General features: G+C 34.3%; 1 protein-coding gene across 1 annotated transcript; it reads right to left on the bottom strand.

Moving 5' to 3' along the window:
- Positions 1-9,441: 9,441 nt before the first annotated feature.
- Positions 9,442-14,978, bottom strand: hsbp1a (heat shock factor binding protein 1a). Its single transcript, NM_001172634.2, is given in 4 exon segments — positions 9,442-9,707; positions 11,201-11,348; positions 14,211-14,277; positions 14,835-14,978. Coding segments are annotated over 3 exon segments (234 nt in total). The 5' UTR covers positions 14,880-14,978; the 3' UTR covers positions 9,442-9,707; positions 11,201-11,226.
- Between the last annotated feature and the right edge of the window lie 402 nt (positions 14,979-15,380).

Below are 15,380 nucleotides of genomic sequence, written 5' to 3'. Positions count from 1 at the left end.
AAGTGTGTCAAAAACACTGACCAGAAATTGTTCAATTGAGGGCAACTCCAGAACATACTGCTTACAACGATGCATCACTTCTATCAGGGGAACGTTTTGCTAATTTGGCATTGGTTAAATGAGCTCTATGGAGCACCTTACATTTCATTAGGCCATGTCTGGAGGAGGAGTGGACCATATTTAAAAATATCTCCCCATTGTTCTTTCGCAAGGTCATTTTCCAAAGATTCTTTGAGAGAAACTATAGGATTTTTTTGTTTAGTGTTCTTATTAAATTAAAAATTGCTGATATTAAATGTTTCCGGTCCGTATCTAAACCAAAGAAATAGTCAAGATGTTGTTCAGGAGCACGGCTAGGAAAGTGGGTAAACAATTTCTTAAAGAAGTGTCAAATGACTGTTGGGGAGATTGCATTTAGTGGATAGAAATGAAAAAAAAAAAAAAGCGAATAACCCGTAATATATTTTTTATGAGAATTTTGACATGTTTTTTGATGTAGTTTTGGCATTAAGTTGCCAGCTAGGTTCTTTATCAGAGGTCATCACAGCGCATGAAGATTTAACCTTCTTTGATTTAGCTCAATAAAAGACATCCCACAGTCTTTAACTTGAGACGATCTTATTCTCACATATGGATTACTGGCATCTTCAGTTGATTTGTGTCAGACATGTAATTTATCTGAATGTTCAGCACCCAGGTCCTTGTCATATCACTGAATGCAAGATATCTACTGCTCAAAATCAAAGTAGGTATCTAATATTGCACTGTAGGAAATGTTAATTTACAGTTTCTGTATCTTGTGATTCACAAGGGTTTTCCATTTATTTACGGTTGTGAATTGCATTATAAGACCTTGATCTCTGCTCTGCTGACTTGAAAATGCAACTCTCTTAACAAAGTGACTTGTGTTGACATTTTAGTAGTTTGAAATAACAATGTATAAGAAATAATATATAGAGAAATAAATCTGTAACATAACAGAAAATGTTCTGGCAGTTTATTACAAGATGTTTGTACTTGAAAATACATCACCAATCCAGCCAATATATCACTTTAAACTACTAAAAATGCTAATTAAAGTGACTTTATTAACTTTTTAAGGTTAAAACTTGTTGGAAGAGAGGTCAAGGTCCCATAATCCAATTAAAATGCAAAAATAAATAGGAAAAATAAAAATAAAAACTTGGATCTTCATCTGCAAAGCACCTCTGATAAAAAGCTCCCCACATGTACTCAAACTGCTTTTTAGCTGCTGCCGATTACATCTGACCCTCGTCAAATGCAGTCTATAAGCATGCAATCAGCACCAGAACATGCCTACTTACTACTTATGTCTACTGAAAGAAAATAGGATTTCCTTTAATATTAACGCATGAATGAAAAGCAAACATGCCTAAATGGGTTAATGCCTACTCTTAAAGAAAATATAAAATACAGGCAAAAGTAATATGGCTGATTGTATTGTATATGACCTCAGTTCACTTCTAGAATGGCATCAAGATGAGGAAAATACTCAGCCACTCCCTTGTAATTCTATGCTTCCCATGACACTTCTAATGGACGACTTAAGAGGTAAAAATGATCAGAGGAAGGGAAAAAAACATCCTGCCACAGAAAAGGAAAGAAAACCACTGTTTATAAGAGCGGTTTGTTAAAACACAATGATGGCAGAGAACTAATGGCTAAAGGGAAAAGAAAACAAATACTTTTAAATGCAGTCGTGATGAAATAATGGTACTTTAGAAAGGATGTTTAAGACGCTCTGATCTTTGGGTTGATTTCTTCTGCTTTGTGCCATATTGTTTTTGGAGACCTCTTTTGGCTTTATTATATTTCACTGCTGGAAAATCTAGCTTAAAATCTACAATTCATAAGAATATGTTGTGTTATAATATCTTATGTGATCTATCATTTCTCTATTTGTATTTATCATTCACTAAAAACTAAATATACACATATACACAACTGAAAAAATGCTCTAAAATTTACAATATTACTAGTAATTTTGGTTGCCAGCAATACCGTAAAATTTACACGTGCACTTCAAATTAACATTTACAATTGTGCTGCAGTTTTACAGCACAGTTGTCTTAAAGTGTGCTTGTAGATTTTGCCAGTAATACTGTAATAATTGGCAGTTATACTGTAAAAATGGCAAGTAATACTGTAAAATTTACAAGCACACTGTACATTAATAATTACAATTGTTTTTTTTTTTACAATTTTTTTTGTAATTTACAGTGTGCTTGTAAATTTTAGTATTACTGCCATCCAAAATTTTACAGCAATTTTTAACAGCATACATAAATACATGTATTTATTTTTACTTGAAAATTACATTAAAATTACGCTGAAATATTATTTCTACAACATTCAAACAAAGAAAACAATCACACAGGAAATCACCCAGACACAAAATTGCTATTTAAATTATTTACAATTTAAAGTAGCTGTCTATCAGACAATTTTAGAACCTATAAAGGCAAATACAAGAAATATTTCTCTTCACCACCTCGAATATTTTGACAGTGCACTTTAGACCTCACGTGGAGAAAAACACTCCAGCAGGACACTGTGAAACTAGATTATTAGAATGTCCAAGCAAAACAGAGTGAGCTTAAATCAACATTTTAAGTTCATAGGTTGCATATGGCAAGCAAATTTAATATTTAATTTATAAAGCTTGTTGCTATTTATTTATTTATTTTCTTCTTGTGTCCAAACAAAATGTGTACTAATGAATAACTACTAGTATATAAAAAATATATGGAATAGTTACAACTTTAATTTATACATTACTATTCCATAATACCCTACAGTCCAATACCTGTTACTCACTAAAGCTAAGCAGACCTGAGCCTGGTCAGTACCTGGATGGTAGACAACACGGGAAAGCTTAGTTGCTGTTGGAAGTGGTGTTAGTAAGGCCAGCAGGGGGAGCTTAACCTGCAGGCTGTGTGAGTCTTAATGCCCCAGTAAAGTGAAGGGGACACTATAGGCGTCGTATTTCGGATGAGATGTTAAACCATGTTCCAGACCCTCTGTGGTCAATTTATATCCCATGGCACCTCTCGTAAAGAATAGGGATGTAACCTTGGTGTCCTGACCAAATTAGTTCTAGCGCTTTTACAATGTAGATTGTGTCAAAGCAGCTTCACATAAAAGATCATAACAAATTGGCTCTACCACTGTCTCTCCACACCACTAATAGATGGTGTGTGGTGAAGCACTGGCGCCGTTGTCCTGTGGCTGCCGTCGCGTCATCCAAGTGGATGCTGCACACTGATGGTGGTGTGGAGAGACCGTCCCCTCATGATTGTGAAGCACTTGGGTGTATGGCCATTAACAATAAATGTGCTATATAAATACACTATATAAATATGCGCTATACAAATGCACTGTAATAAATGCTGGATTCCAGACATTTGATTTGTTGAGACAACATGAGGAATTCATGTTACTAATTGGTTTTTACAAATTTGAGTTGACTGAACATAAAACAATTAAGTTCTCCATTAAAAAAAACTCAGCAAATGTGTTGTTTTAACTTATTTAAAAAAGTAATTTGAACAAACACCAAACAAAATTTTTCAAGTGTATATAAATATAATAATATACATTATCATTAATATTATTATTCAAATTGAATAGTTTAGATGACAGTGACAGAGGTCCCCATAGAGGTTAAGGGCAAAAATGTGAAGTTTCTTAGGAATATTATAATAGTTACACTCATCACTACTCAAACAAGTACTTGTATCTAATAAGTACTAGCATTTATTTAATAGTTTCAAGTATCTAATGCAAAAGTACTAGTATGATATGTACCACAATCTAACAAATGAGCACTATTTGTGTCTAAAAAATTAATTGTAGCATGCAAACAGGTTTTATTGTGTTCAAATGACTTGCCAAAGGATGCATCTAGCTACTTAAACATTTAAAAATCAGTATTAAAAGCTTTGATCAAAGTGCACTTATATTGGCTTTGCTTAAGTGTTATTCTTTTGTTTGTGGACAATTTAATGGGATCAGTTGAATGTATTTTAAGTGCATTGGCCATAAGAAACTAAATGTGTCACCATGGCAGCAGAAACTCTTGCTGTGCAGAAGATCTGGCTCAATCAGAGACTGGAACTATTATATGAAGCAAGCCATGGCTTAATGACAGCAAACCTATAAATGCAGAATTTAATATGATTTTTTCATTTCCTGTCATTATAAACCTCATGAAAACACTGCATTTCCTGCTAGTCCTATTGTACATCTCTCTAATGAAGTTCTTGTAATAGCGCATAAATAGATTACGGTCTCATTCTGCTCTGTTAATTTTGGCATCAGAAATAATGCTTTTTTACAATGTATGACAAACACATGACCAAACCTATCTCTAGGCCTTGCTCACAGTTCATAATGTACCCTTTAACAATATATCTGTGTTATAATTTCTCCCCTTCCAGGTATTTGACTAAATAAAGCTTGCTTGACTCAATCTCCAGCTTTAATGTATGGTGCAATGTCTTTTTTCCATAGCAACACCCAAGCTGCCAGATGTTAAACAGCAAATGCAAAGACTAAAATAAGATCGCTTTTGAGTCTGAGGGATGTGTAATATTGTATGATATTTAAACAGCCTGTGTAAAAACTGTACAAGGTTAAAGAGTTTCATCTTAAGGGTTGGTGTGATAAACGTACACAGGAAAAAGCAAAACTGTGCTCAGACAGAGAGCAAGACAGAGAAAATTGTCCACTTCATGTTACAGTCCTGAGGGAAAGTGCACCTCCAGCTGAGATATAAAATTACCTCTTTCAAGTGTGTTGAGACTTTGAGCTTAGAGACAAAGAGGGGAATGTTATTACCAACTCTTGTTAAAACAAAAAGTACCTATTGTTGACCAGATGCAAATATACAATCACAGAGGGGCACATACACATATTGACAATGAGTATCTCTTATCTTCGGTCACTGATAAGAAATCTAGCTCAAAATCTACAATGTCATAAGAATTTGTCATATGTTATCTTACATGATTTGTCAGTGCTCTATTTGCATTTATCATTCACTGAAAACTTAACACACACATACATACACTACAAAAATAGCAGTGTTATTTCAACTCTAACAGAGTTAAAATCAACTCAGAATGAGTGAACATATTGTCCCAGTTAAAACAACACACTTAAGAGAGTTACTTGTACAACACTATACATGAGTAACATTTACACTGTATCGAGTTAAAAAAATACCTCTGATCTACACTACTGGGAGTTGATTGTTCCCTGACTCTAGTGTAAAGAATGAAAATTGAATGAAACACTTTTACAGAGAGAATTTATTTATTCATTTTTAAATCAACCAATTACATATTTTATTCATGATAATTTCTCTATTTTATTTCACAGAATTTTTGTTTTTGTTTTTTATATTTTATTCATTTATTTAATATTTAATGTATAACCTAGCAAAAATTACAATTCTCATGATTGTTAGTTAAAATAACTTACACGAGGCAATTCGTCACCTTAGAATTATAAGGTTCTATCTGCCGTTTTTGTCAAAATTGAGTTATTCATTTTGTTTTCATTTATAAGTTATTTACATTTTAAGACTTTTTATTTAAAAAAAAACAAAAAGGTTTTGTCTGCAAAGTCAAACTCCAGCTTGGCTCTATAAGGTTCTTTCTGTGAGCCAATCAGCATTTCGAATGCATGCATGAGGACCAATCAGGATCAGCTTTCTTTGTCATTCCGCCAGATTGCTCCATTGACAGCATGAAAGACCAGAAAGAAACACAAAATTGTTTCTTCCCAAAATTGATGTGTGTAAATGTGATGATTTAGAAGCATTTTTTGACATTGAGATGAGATGTTAAATTTTACATTGTTGGAAAAGAAACAGTTATTTATGTATAAAAAAGCATATTAAATGTAAAATATATTTTTATTTGTGTATATATAGTCAGTGAAACATATTTAAGTGTTTATTAAACTTTGTTAAACAACTCATTTGCTCATTGCCAGTTTCCTTTTAAAGTCTTTAAATTTGATATTAAGCCCTGAAAGCCAAATGCTTAATTTAATTAATTTATATAATTTAATAAATATTAACATATTAATTACATAACATTAACATCTGCAATGCACAAAATAATTAGCACAGCCTTGTATGCTTTATTTGAACATGAAAAAATATTCATCCTAAAACATTAAATAATAAGTAAATAACATTAAATAAATATAATAGAAAGCAAACATTTAACTTTCTCAAACATCAACATATTGTCACAACACCAGTTTTTTGTTTTTGTTTTTTTAAATTAAATTAATGAGCACACCGATTGTATTTCTTGAAAAGTAACACTTCAATGAATAATCTGCCAGATAGAACCTTATAATTCCATACAGAAAAATTACTTTTTAGAATTAGAAAGCTCTATCTGCATTTGCCATTTGTTTTACCCCAACTTGCAAATGTAAGAGAATTTTGATAATGTACATTTAGGGTCTCTGTCATGTTTATGTTTGAAAGAGAACTGTTACACATATTGTTTGCTACATGGAATGCAAAAACTTTGAAGCTCAATATCTCAAACTTTTTTAGAAAGCAGATAGAACCTTATAATTCAAAGGTTACGAATCTTTCAAAAAGTATAGAAAAACTTTACATATACAAATATATTATTAAACATTTTTATCAACACAACATGTTAACACTTGACAGCCAGCACTAGAAAATGTACACTTTTTACAAATTAACAATTTCAAACACTTTAAAAGATCTTAAAAAATAGCATTACTTTTATGTTCCATTTAAATTTTTGGTCAAATGTTTTCCCGGATAATGGAAAAACACCATCAAGTTGATTAGCTGTAACTCCATGACATTTTACATTGGAAAAAATCACCTTCAAACTCTGATTTTATTCATTTTTAAAAATATAACTCTATAACCTTAACACTTAACTCTGAAACGCTTGTTTAATTTTATGTGAAAAGTAAATGAAAATTACACAAAAAAAAAATATCATCCACAAAGTTGAAATTTAAATTATTTACATTTTAAAGCAGCTATTAAACAGGCAATTTTAGTAATCATAAACTTACATAAAAAAATAAAAAATTATATATATATATATATATATATATATATATATTTCTCTTCACTGTTTTTTGACAGTGTACTTTAGATCTCATGTGCGGTGAAACACTTCAACATGACACTGTGAAACAAGATCAGCAAGACACAAGACAGCAAATGGATCTGATTTTCCACGTTCTTTTTCGGCCAAAAATAAATTTAGTAAAATTAACATATAGTATTGCAATGTAATGTATGTCCTGTATGTATACTAAAATGGCTGTAATATATTGTTTAATAACAAAACAGCTCCACCAAGTGGACATTTTACGATCGTTTTTTTATACATGATCTACCTTGTAGGATATTTTTAAATGTTCTCCTCATTAAACAAATGGACATAAATTACCTCTAGCTACTTAACGTTATACTATAAATATATAGCCTATATCACATTTTGTCAAACATCGAAATAACTAAAAATAAGTTTTTTTTATTTCATTTTAAAAAGAAATGCTACCAGAAACCATGTTAAAATAGTTTTTTTATGTGATTGTAAGAGCATTTAATAGTTTATGCATTCCACTGATTTTGACTATGAATAAAACTAATGTTCTCTCTTACGCATTAATGCAATCCAATTGTACTTTATTAGAACTGGTGTTTACAAAATGAAGCAAGTAAAATTGTCACCCAGCCATATTTTTTTAAAAAATTAACTTACAAACATTTCTCTCAAAAATCCCTTAAGTATTTTAGGGGAAAAAATGCAAATGTCCCTAAAATGTTTCCCAAAAATCCCTTCATGAAGGTTAGATATTTAGAGTTATCTCAAACTTGTCTTTTTTGCTTAACATTATGAAGCCAAATCCAGACTCACATTTGATGAAAAGCATAGAACCTCAACCTAAATGTGACACTCAAACCTGTATAGTAGCAATTACTTTACAGTTTGAATGGGAAATATATAATACACCAGTTGCTGTTCCATATGGTTATTATCATAATGTAGGCCTAGTATCAAAACTGCAGTAGCCTACACAACATACAATAGTTTTCTATTTTCATAGCTTTTTAATGTCAAGTTTAAATGTGAAGTATTCCTGTGGCGAAGTTGAATTTTCATCAGTCTCACAGTGTGACCTCACACTCCAAACTAAGTTTACAACTTGTAACTCACAGCATAACCTTCTGCATGAGATACATATCTCATGATGATATACGAAATTCATCAACATATGCCAGCAACACGTAGCTCAGCGAGTCTGTGAGCTAATAACCCCAAGCTAACTTGATTTTGTGATCATACAGGCTAACAGCTACAGCTAAACTATGCGGCTAGGCTGACTGTTGGTTTTAGGATTAGATATTTACTTTAGCTGTTTCTAAAATTTACTTGAATATGATGAAGGCAGGCATATTATAAACCAAATCTGCATAAATAAAAGGCAAGACATTGATGTCAGCAAGCATCATTTTAATCACGTTGCCAGATCCAGAATTTTTCTGTTTTTGCTGTAGTGATGCAGGGCAGAATTTGAAAAATTAAAGGGATAGTTCACTCTATAAAAATCTACTCAACCTTAACTGGTTATAAACATTTATTTCTTTATTCCATTGAACAAAAAAAAAAAAAAAGATTTTCTGAAAAAAGCTGAAAACCAGTAACTGTTGAAAATGTGTTTAACAGATAAAAGACTCTAATTGTTTTGGGGAATTACTGAGTGTGTGTGTGTGTACAGTAACAGAACAGCTTTCCTGGAACTATGATGTCATTGAACGATAACGTACATATATGATGCTCTGAGGTTACAATATGCCATTGTAAAAAATAAATCTAAACTGTTTTTATAAACAATGAATGAAATAAGCTTTTTTAATCAAAAAAAAATTCAGATACTTTTGATTTTTGATTATTTTCTGTTAATTTTAAAATGGTGTTATAACTAAATATTTCTTTTACTTTGATCCTACGATATTTCAGAAAATCTGCAATCTTCGACATCTAATCGCTAATGAACAGTTTTGGACATTGTACATTCTTTTAGTGCCATTCAAATAGGTAAAGGTTATGCTGAATTAGCATGGCCCAGATATTTCCTGCTGGTTTTTGTCATAACCACACCATCTGGTTGCATAAACGTTCCACCAAATGCCATTTAAAAACAGCAACACGTTCTCTCATTGAGTAATTTGTCTGTAAAATGCAAATTGTATGGAAAAAATATAGAGTGGAAATGTATATTTAAAATGTAACACTTATTAAAGTAACTTATCAGCTGTTGGTCATATAAGAGGAGGCTTTAATACACATTCTCCACTTCCTTAAAATGAAAGACAGAAAAAACGTTGAGAACAGTCAAAGGATTTCATGGGTTTTTAATAATCAGTAAAACATGCAGGAACCACATGATTTCCCCCAGTCATTACAATAAATGAATACAAAAGCAAGTGTCATATTTGTATAGTCTTCTAGTAATATAGTTATTAACCTTACAGTGTGTAGTATAATATATAATTCACATTAGCAAGCACCATTTTAAGTCGTTATTTAAAAAATTACTAATTCACATTTCATTTAAAAATTCAGATACTGCAGTTGAAGGTCCTCATTGTGTTCCTTGGCAGTCTAAAACAGAAATGAGACTAAACATTAAACCAAACGTAAAGACAAGACATGAAGAAACAACTCTAAATAATTATGTCAATTATACAGGATTTCTGAGAGATGCATGTTAGGGGGGTTTGAAATGTTTTAAAGGGAACCTATTATTTCAAGGTTTGGACAGAGTTGTGTGGAGACAGTCTGTGAATATAACCAGCTTCCAATGGTAAGCAGAAACACTTGTGTACATGTGATCAGAGGGGGAAAGCCCCGCCCACTAGTGATGATCTCTCTCTTATTAGCATAGGGCCTTAGTCTTGTTTATGAAATTGCCCCTGTGCTGACAGACAGGGATTTGTAGCGCTGACCTCTTTTAAAAGGAGGGCTGGAAGCACAATCTCATTTGAAATTAAAGCGACAGTCACGAAAACGGCACATTTAGAGTGCACTCACACTATGCTATCCGAACCATGCCCAGTTGCATTTCCCGGTTCGTTTGACAAGTTTAAATGCTCCGAATTGGACTCAAGCATGGTTCAGTTGGCCGGCCCTGGTCCAATTGGAAGAGGTGTGCCAGAGCATGTTTCGGTTGGGCTTTGGCGCAATACGCTTGTAGTGTAAGTGCAAAGGGCACCTGAGCCCGAACCTGAAGACATGATGTCATTTTTAAGGGAATGTTTCATATGGATATATTAATCATTCTTACTTTTTATGAACGTAAACTCTCATAGTATTAAAGACGCAAACCCCTCACTGCACCTCAGCTGCACCTTGTGCAACCTCCTAATACATGCAGCACGAGGACTTTTATGATAATTTATGAGCATCAAAAGTGGTGGATCAGTTCAGCAAAATATTTAACTGTGTGTCACTGCATCCCAAACGACTAAAACGATAAAACTAAAGCAATCTCCACTGTGCTGAGCGAGAGCGCTTCTCTTCCTGTTAAACTGAACAGTCGCATGATGACTCAGGTGTGATGTGCTCAGGTTCAGAAGGTAAAGATGCAATGTGAGTGCAGGCCATCGGGGGAGTGGAGTGGAGGGGGGGGGGCAATTGTGCTTGGGCACGGTTCAAGGCAACTGTACCTAGTGTGAGCACGCCTTTGGGATCAAAGCCTAAAATGAGGCTGTTTAAAATAGTTATAAAACATTATTTGTGTGATATTTTGAGCTGAAATATTACATATCCACTGACTAGAAGAATATCAGAGAAGCATTTTACAGCTTGTATAAAGGGGCATAATAGGTCCCTATTAAATAAAGTAAATGCTGTCCACATGTAAACCAATTATAAAGAATACTCTAATATTCCTTAATAACATGATTTTTCATCTCTCTGTAACATAGTTTAAACAACAGTACAAATATGAAAATACCTTTTCAAACTGTGTCACAAGCAAATGTCAAATCAAATACATATTCTACTGCAATGCATAGAATGCATGTGTTCCCCATTTAGTAAGGATCCTGAAAGAATGGCATCATCGGAATGGCAACAGCACCACCTACACTTACTAGGATGGTGTTGATCTCATTTGCCTTCAAGCTGTTCCAGAGGTTTCACTGTTTTTTATCTCCTCCTCCAACTCCTCCACACCTGCCTGAGTCATGAGATCAGAGATGTTCTTCTCCAGGTCATCGATTCGCGTACTCATCTCATCAAGTATTACAATTAAGAAAAGTACAATCATTAGTCGTTTCAATGATTTGTTTTATTTAAGTAATAGTTCAGCCAAAAATGATAATTCTGACATCATTTAGGCCCAATCCCAATTCTTTTTTTCTGCCCCTACCCCATGGCCCTTGAAACAGAGTGTGAAGGTGAAGGGCTTCAAATTTTACCACTAAAAAATAGGACAGCACTGCAACACCCACACAAGTCATTAAATGTTATCGCAATCTTCATATGAGATTGACGAGAACAACTGCTGTAGTTATTGCAGTTGCATTATTTTTGGTATTTATCTTCAAATAATCACTATGATAATATCATGTTATCATAACGATATAATGTGGCAATAAGATCGTAACTATACTGTGCATTTACATCGTAGCCATATACATCCATGTAAACACACAAAAACAGCATTAACATTATACCAGACACTGTAAAAAGCTCATTTCAGGCCACTAGACTTTTCTGACAGGGTATTGGAGTGTTATCGAGTGACAGATGTGAAGCATGTTGTGGGATGAGTAACGTTATACAAGAGTTATTATTATAGATTACAGATAGTGAAATGTTTTTTTCTGTTTTTTTAAGCATGACAGTAAAACACCAATGCAATTATGAATATATTAAAACATGTGCTTGTTTGTTGTAAAAATTTGTAATAATACTAATTTGTGCATCTCCTTCTGTGTGCTGTCGTTATAGCAGGTGTATTCTGAGAAATTTTGTTATCCCTTGGTTTCGAGTGTGGTCCTGAAAAATCGCAGTTTCAGGGGCTATTTAGCCTTTTCCTTTAGCCCTACGCCTTCAAGCTGAAGAGAACTGGGACACCCCAACCCATTCAAGTGAACGCGCAAAACAAGGGGTAGGGCTAAGGGGTAGAATTGGGATTGGACCTTACTCACCCTTTACAATTTATTTTCTTCTGTTAAACAAAAAATAAGATCATTTGAAGAAAGCTGAAAACCTGTAACCGTTAACTTCCATGATACTAGGGTAGCCAACCATTTTCAGCTTTCTTCAAGATCTTGAGGGTGAATAAACAGTGAGAAAATTTTCATTTTAGAGTGAACTACCCCTTTAATTAGTCCACAGCTGGTCTTAATTTCTGAGCAATTATAATCATGCCTATGCAGAAGGTGAACATTAGCTGCGTCCCAAATGGCACACTATACACTATGCACTCATGCACTATGTACTTATGCACTTACACACTCAACAGGGTAGTATATGTATGTAGTGTCGTCCCAAATGGCACACTAATGTTTTTTTTACTAAGCGGAAATTCAAACCGTTTCCCTGATGACGTTTGACGGTTGCCAAATCATTGAAATAAACGGCCGAATTATCAAATAATACCTGCCGTGAGTATTGCCGCAATCACTATCGGGAGGCGCTATAATCACTCTCGTAAAAGAATTTTGCTTTCACCATCCAAATTAAATAAAGTTATTCAACATGTGCGTCCGATAGCTCCGCCCCTTCCGCTACGTAAGCAAACCTGCGGTCGTTGAGTGCGTGAAGTGTCCATCATTACACACTTCATTTTAGTCGCTGAATGAGTGCATCATCCGGGTAATTAAAGTGCACTTATTATTTTTAGAGTTTTCAGTGTGAACGCACTACTTACACTATTTATACTACAAAATGGCATAGAATAGTGCATAAGTATGCGATTTGGGACGCAGCTTATATTTTCTTCGTTGTAATTTGGTTAATCATTTCTGGTGTGATGTGGGCAACTGGATAAAGCAATATATTTCAATGTTTCCTTTTCCTTGTTGTGACACAGAAAGTTGAAGTACAATTAAACAACAAAAATGAATGAATAGCAAATTGTTTACTTATTTTACTTAATTTCTTAAATATTTTGAAAACAGCTCCTTGTGTGATTGTCTTTAAAAAGGAGTGTGCCACCTGTATAGAGGCTTTAAAATTAATGAAGAGTGAGAAGGCTAAAAAATTGTATGGTTTGTTTTAAGAAAGGCGACACAGTGGTGTAATGGGGTAGCATGATTGCCTCACAGCAAGAAGGTCGCTGGTTCAAGCCTCAGCTGGGTCAGATGGCATTACTGTGCGGAGTTTGCATGTTCTCGCCATGTTCGTGTTGGTTTCCACCGGGTGCTCCGGTTTCCCCCACAAGTCTAAAAACATGCGCTACAGGTCATTTGAATAAGGTAAATTGGCCGTAGTGTATGAGTGTAAATGCAAGAGTGTTTGGCTGGAAGAGCATCCACTGAATAAAAAACATATGTTGAATAAGTTGGCGGTTCATTCCACGGTGGCGACCCCTGCTTAATGAAGGCACTAAGCCAAAAAGAAAATGAATAAATGAATGTTTCAAGAATTGATTTTATTTAACCCCTTACAACGTTTCTGTTTGATGTCTGCACAGTATGCAAGTTATTTTATACATTTTTTTGTTTGTCTTGTTTTTGTTTATTTGTTTGGCTTTATATTTGATTCATTGTATATCTGACATTTCTCAGCCAGTTTGTGAAAGATTACATCGGAATTGATTAATTCATTAACTTTCTTTTCAGCTTAGTCTGCAACTTCCAGCTGCAACTATCACTGGGAAACATCCATACACACTTATTTACACACACATACACTACGAACAATTTAGCTTATTCAATTCACCTATACCACATGTCTTTGGACTGTGGGGGAGCTCCCCACAGAAATGCCAACTAACCCAGCCAAAGCTCAAACCAGCGACCTTCTTGATGTGAGGCGATCCTGCTACTCACTGTGCCACCATGACACCCACTTTGGAATTGGGTTTGGCCTAAATTGTTTTTTTTCAAAAGGCAAATAAAACAATAATAAAACGCTCATGCAGAAGGATATTTCTCCCAATTATCTGATCTGACATGGTCTGAAACTTGTCCTGCATCTGCTGCAGCAAGGTTTGCACCTGAATTGAAGAGAAGGAAAAATATTAAGATGAAATCTAGTAAAGCCAGCAATCAGACAAAAACTGCACATTTATACAAGAAAAATTGTGAATGGACACTGCGTTCAGCTGGCATATCTAGAGTCGTGTGGGTGTTTGCGTGGGCTGCCCACATACGAGTAAAAACAGCAGTTTAAGGGCATGCACTCCGCCCACGCGAGGAACCGAAACCATAGTAACAAGGGAAACCTCGTGAAATGACACAAGACACCTTACAATGAAATAAAGAAGAAACCTTCGCTTTATTATTGTACTCACAATCAATTAATCTACACTCTAATTTAATTTAACTATAGATCTATGAAGAAAATAAAACGTTTGTTGTGGGAACTCGCAGGAGCGATGTTTCGATATCAAGTTAAGACCGATTAATGAATCATAATAGGTAATAACGTGCTAATCACAGCACTACACACTTTCGTTACCGTTGTATTGACAAATAAAGTGAGCGTGACTGAATACTGGTCGACTGTAAGTGCACGACCTAGTAGGTCTATCAGTGAAAAGCAAATACTCACCACAACAGTAAGGTCCTGAGATGATTTTGGGTCCTTCTCGGACATTTCTTCTTTTTAGAAAAAAAAATGAGGAGCTGATAAATGCCTGTGTGGTCAGGAGCCTTGTCGAGGCAGTACTGTACTGTACTGTATAATGATGATGATGTATTGAAGGTGGAAACCGCCGTTGAAGCAGGAGCTGATTTCGTTGTTAGGGGTTTGGTCAGTGAAATAAAGTTAATGGAGCGTCTTTAGTATTTTCTGTTGTGTTCGTGTTCTTGTCCTACAGGGGGCGCTCGATGGCCCAGAAACAGTGGAACGTATTATGTAACCTAGGGCTGCACAATAGGCCTATATCGTTTCAGCACCTGTAGACAAACTATTGAAAGGGGTAGTTTTTTCTGTCAAAAGTAGACTTTTTTGCAGTTCTATGCCTCTTTTTCTATTAAACAATGAGGTTAAAATGCTGCATTTTAGTGATATTTTAAGAACTAAGCATTGCTGGATTAGCTTGTTGGATTGTGACCGCAGATTTTGATGTACCAAAATATTTCCTACGATTTTGTC

Source organism: Danio rerio, chromosome 7 (assembly GCF_052040795.2).
Source record: "Danio rerio strain M-AB ecotype USA chromosome 7, GRCz13ab, whole genome shotgun sequence".
In the NCBI taxonomy this organism is placed as follows: domain Eukaryota; kingdom Metazoa; phylum Chordata; class Actinopteri; order Cypriniformes; family Danionidae; genus Danio; species Danio rerio.
The sequence above is the reverse complement of the archived record's forward strand: the minus strand, read 5'-3'. Positions and strand labels throughout refer to the sequence as shown.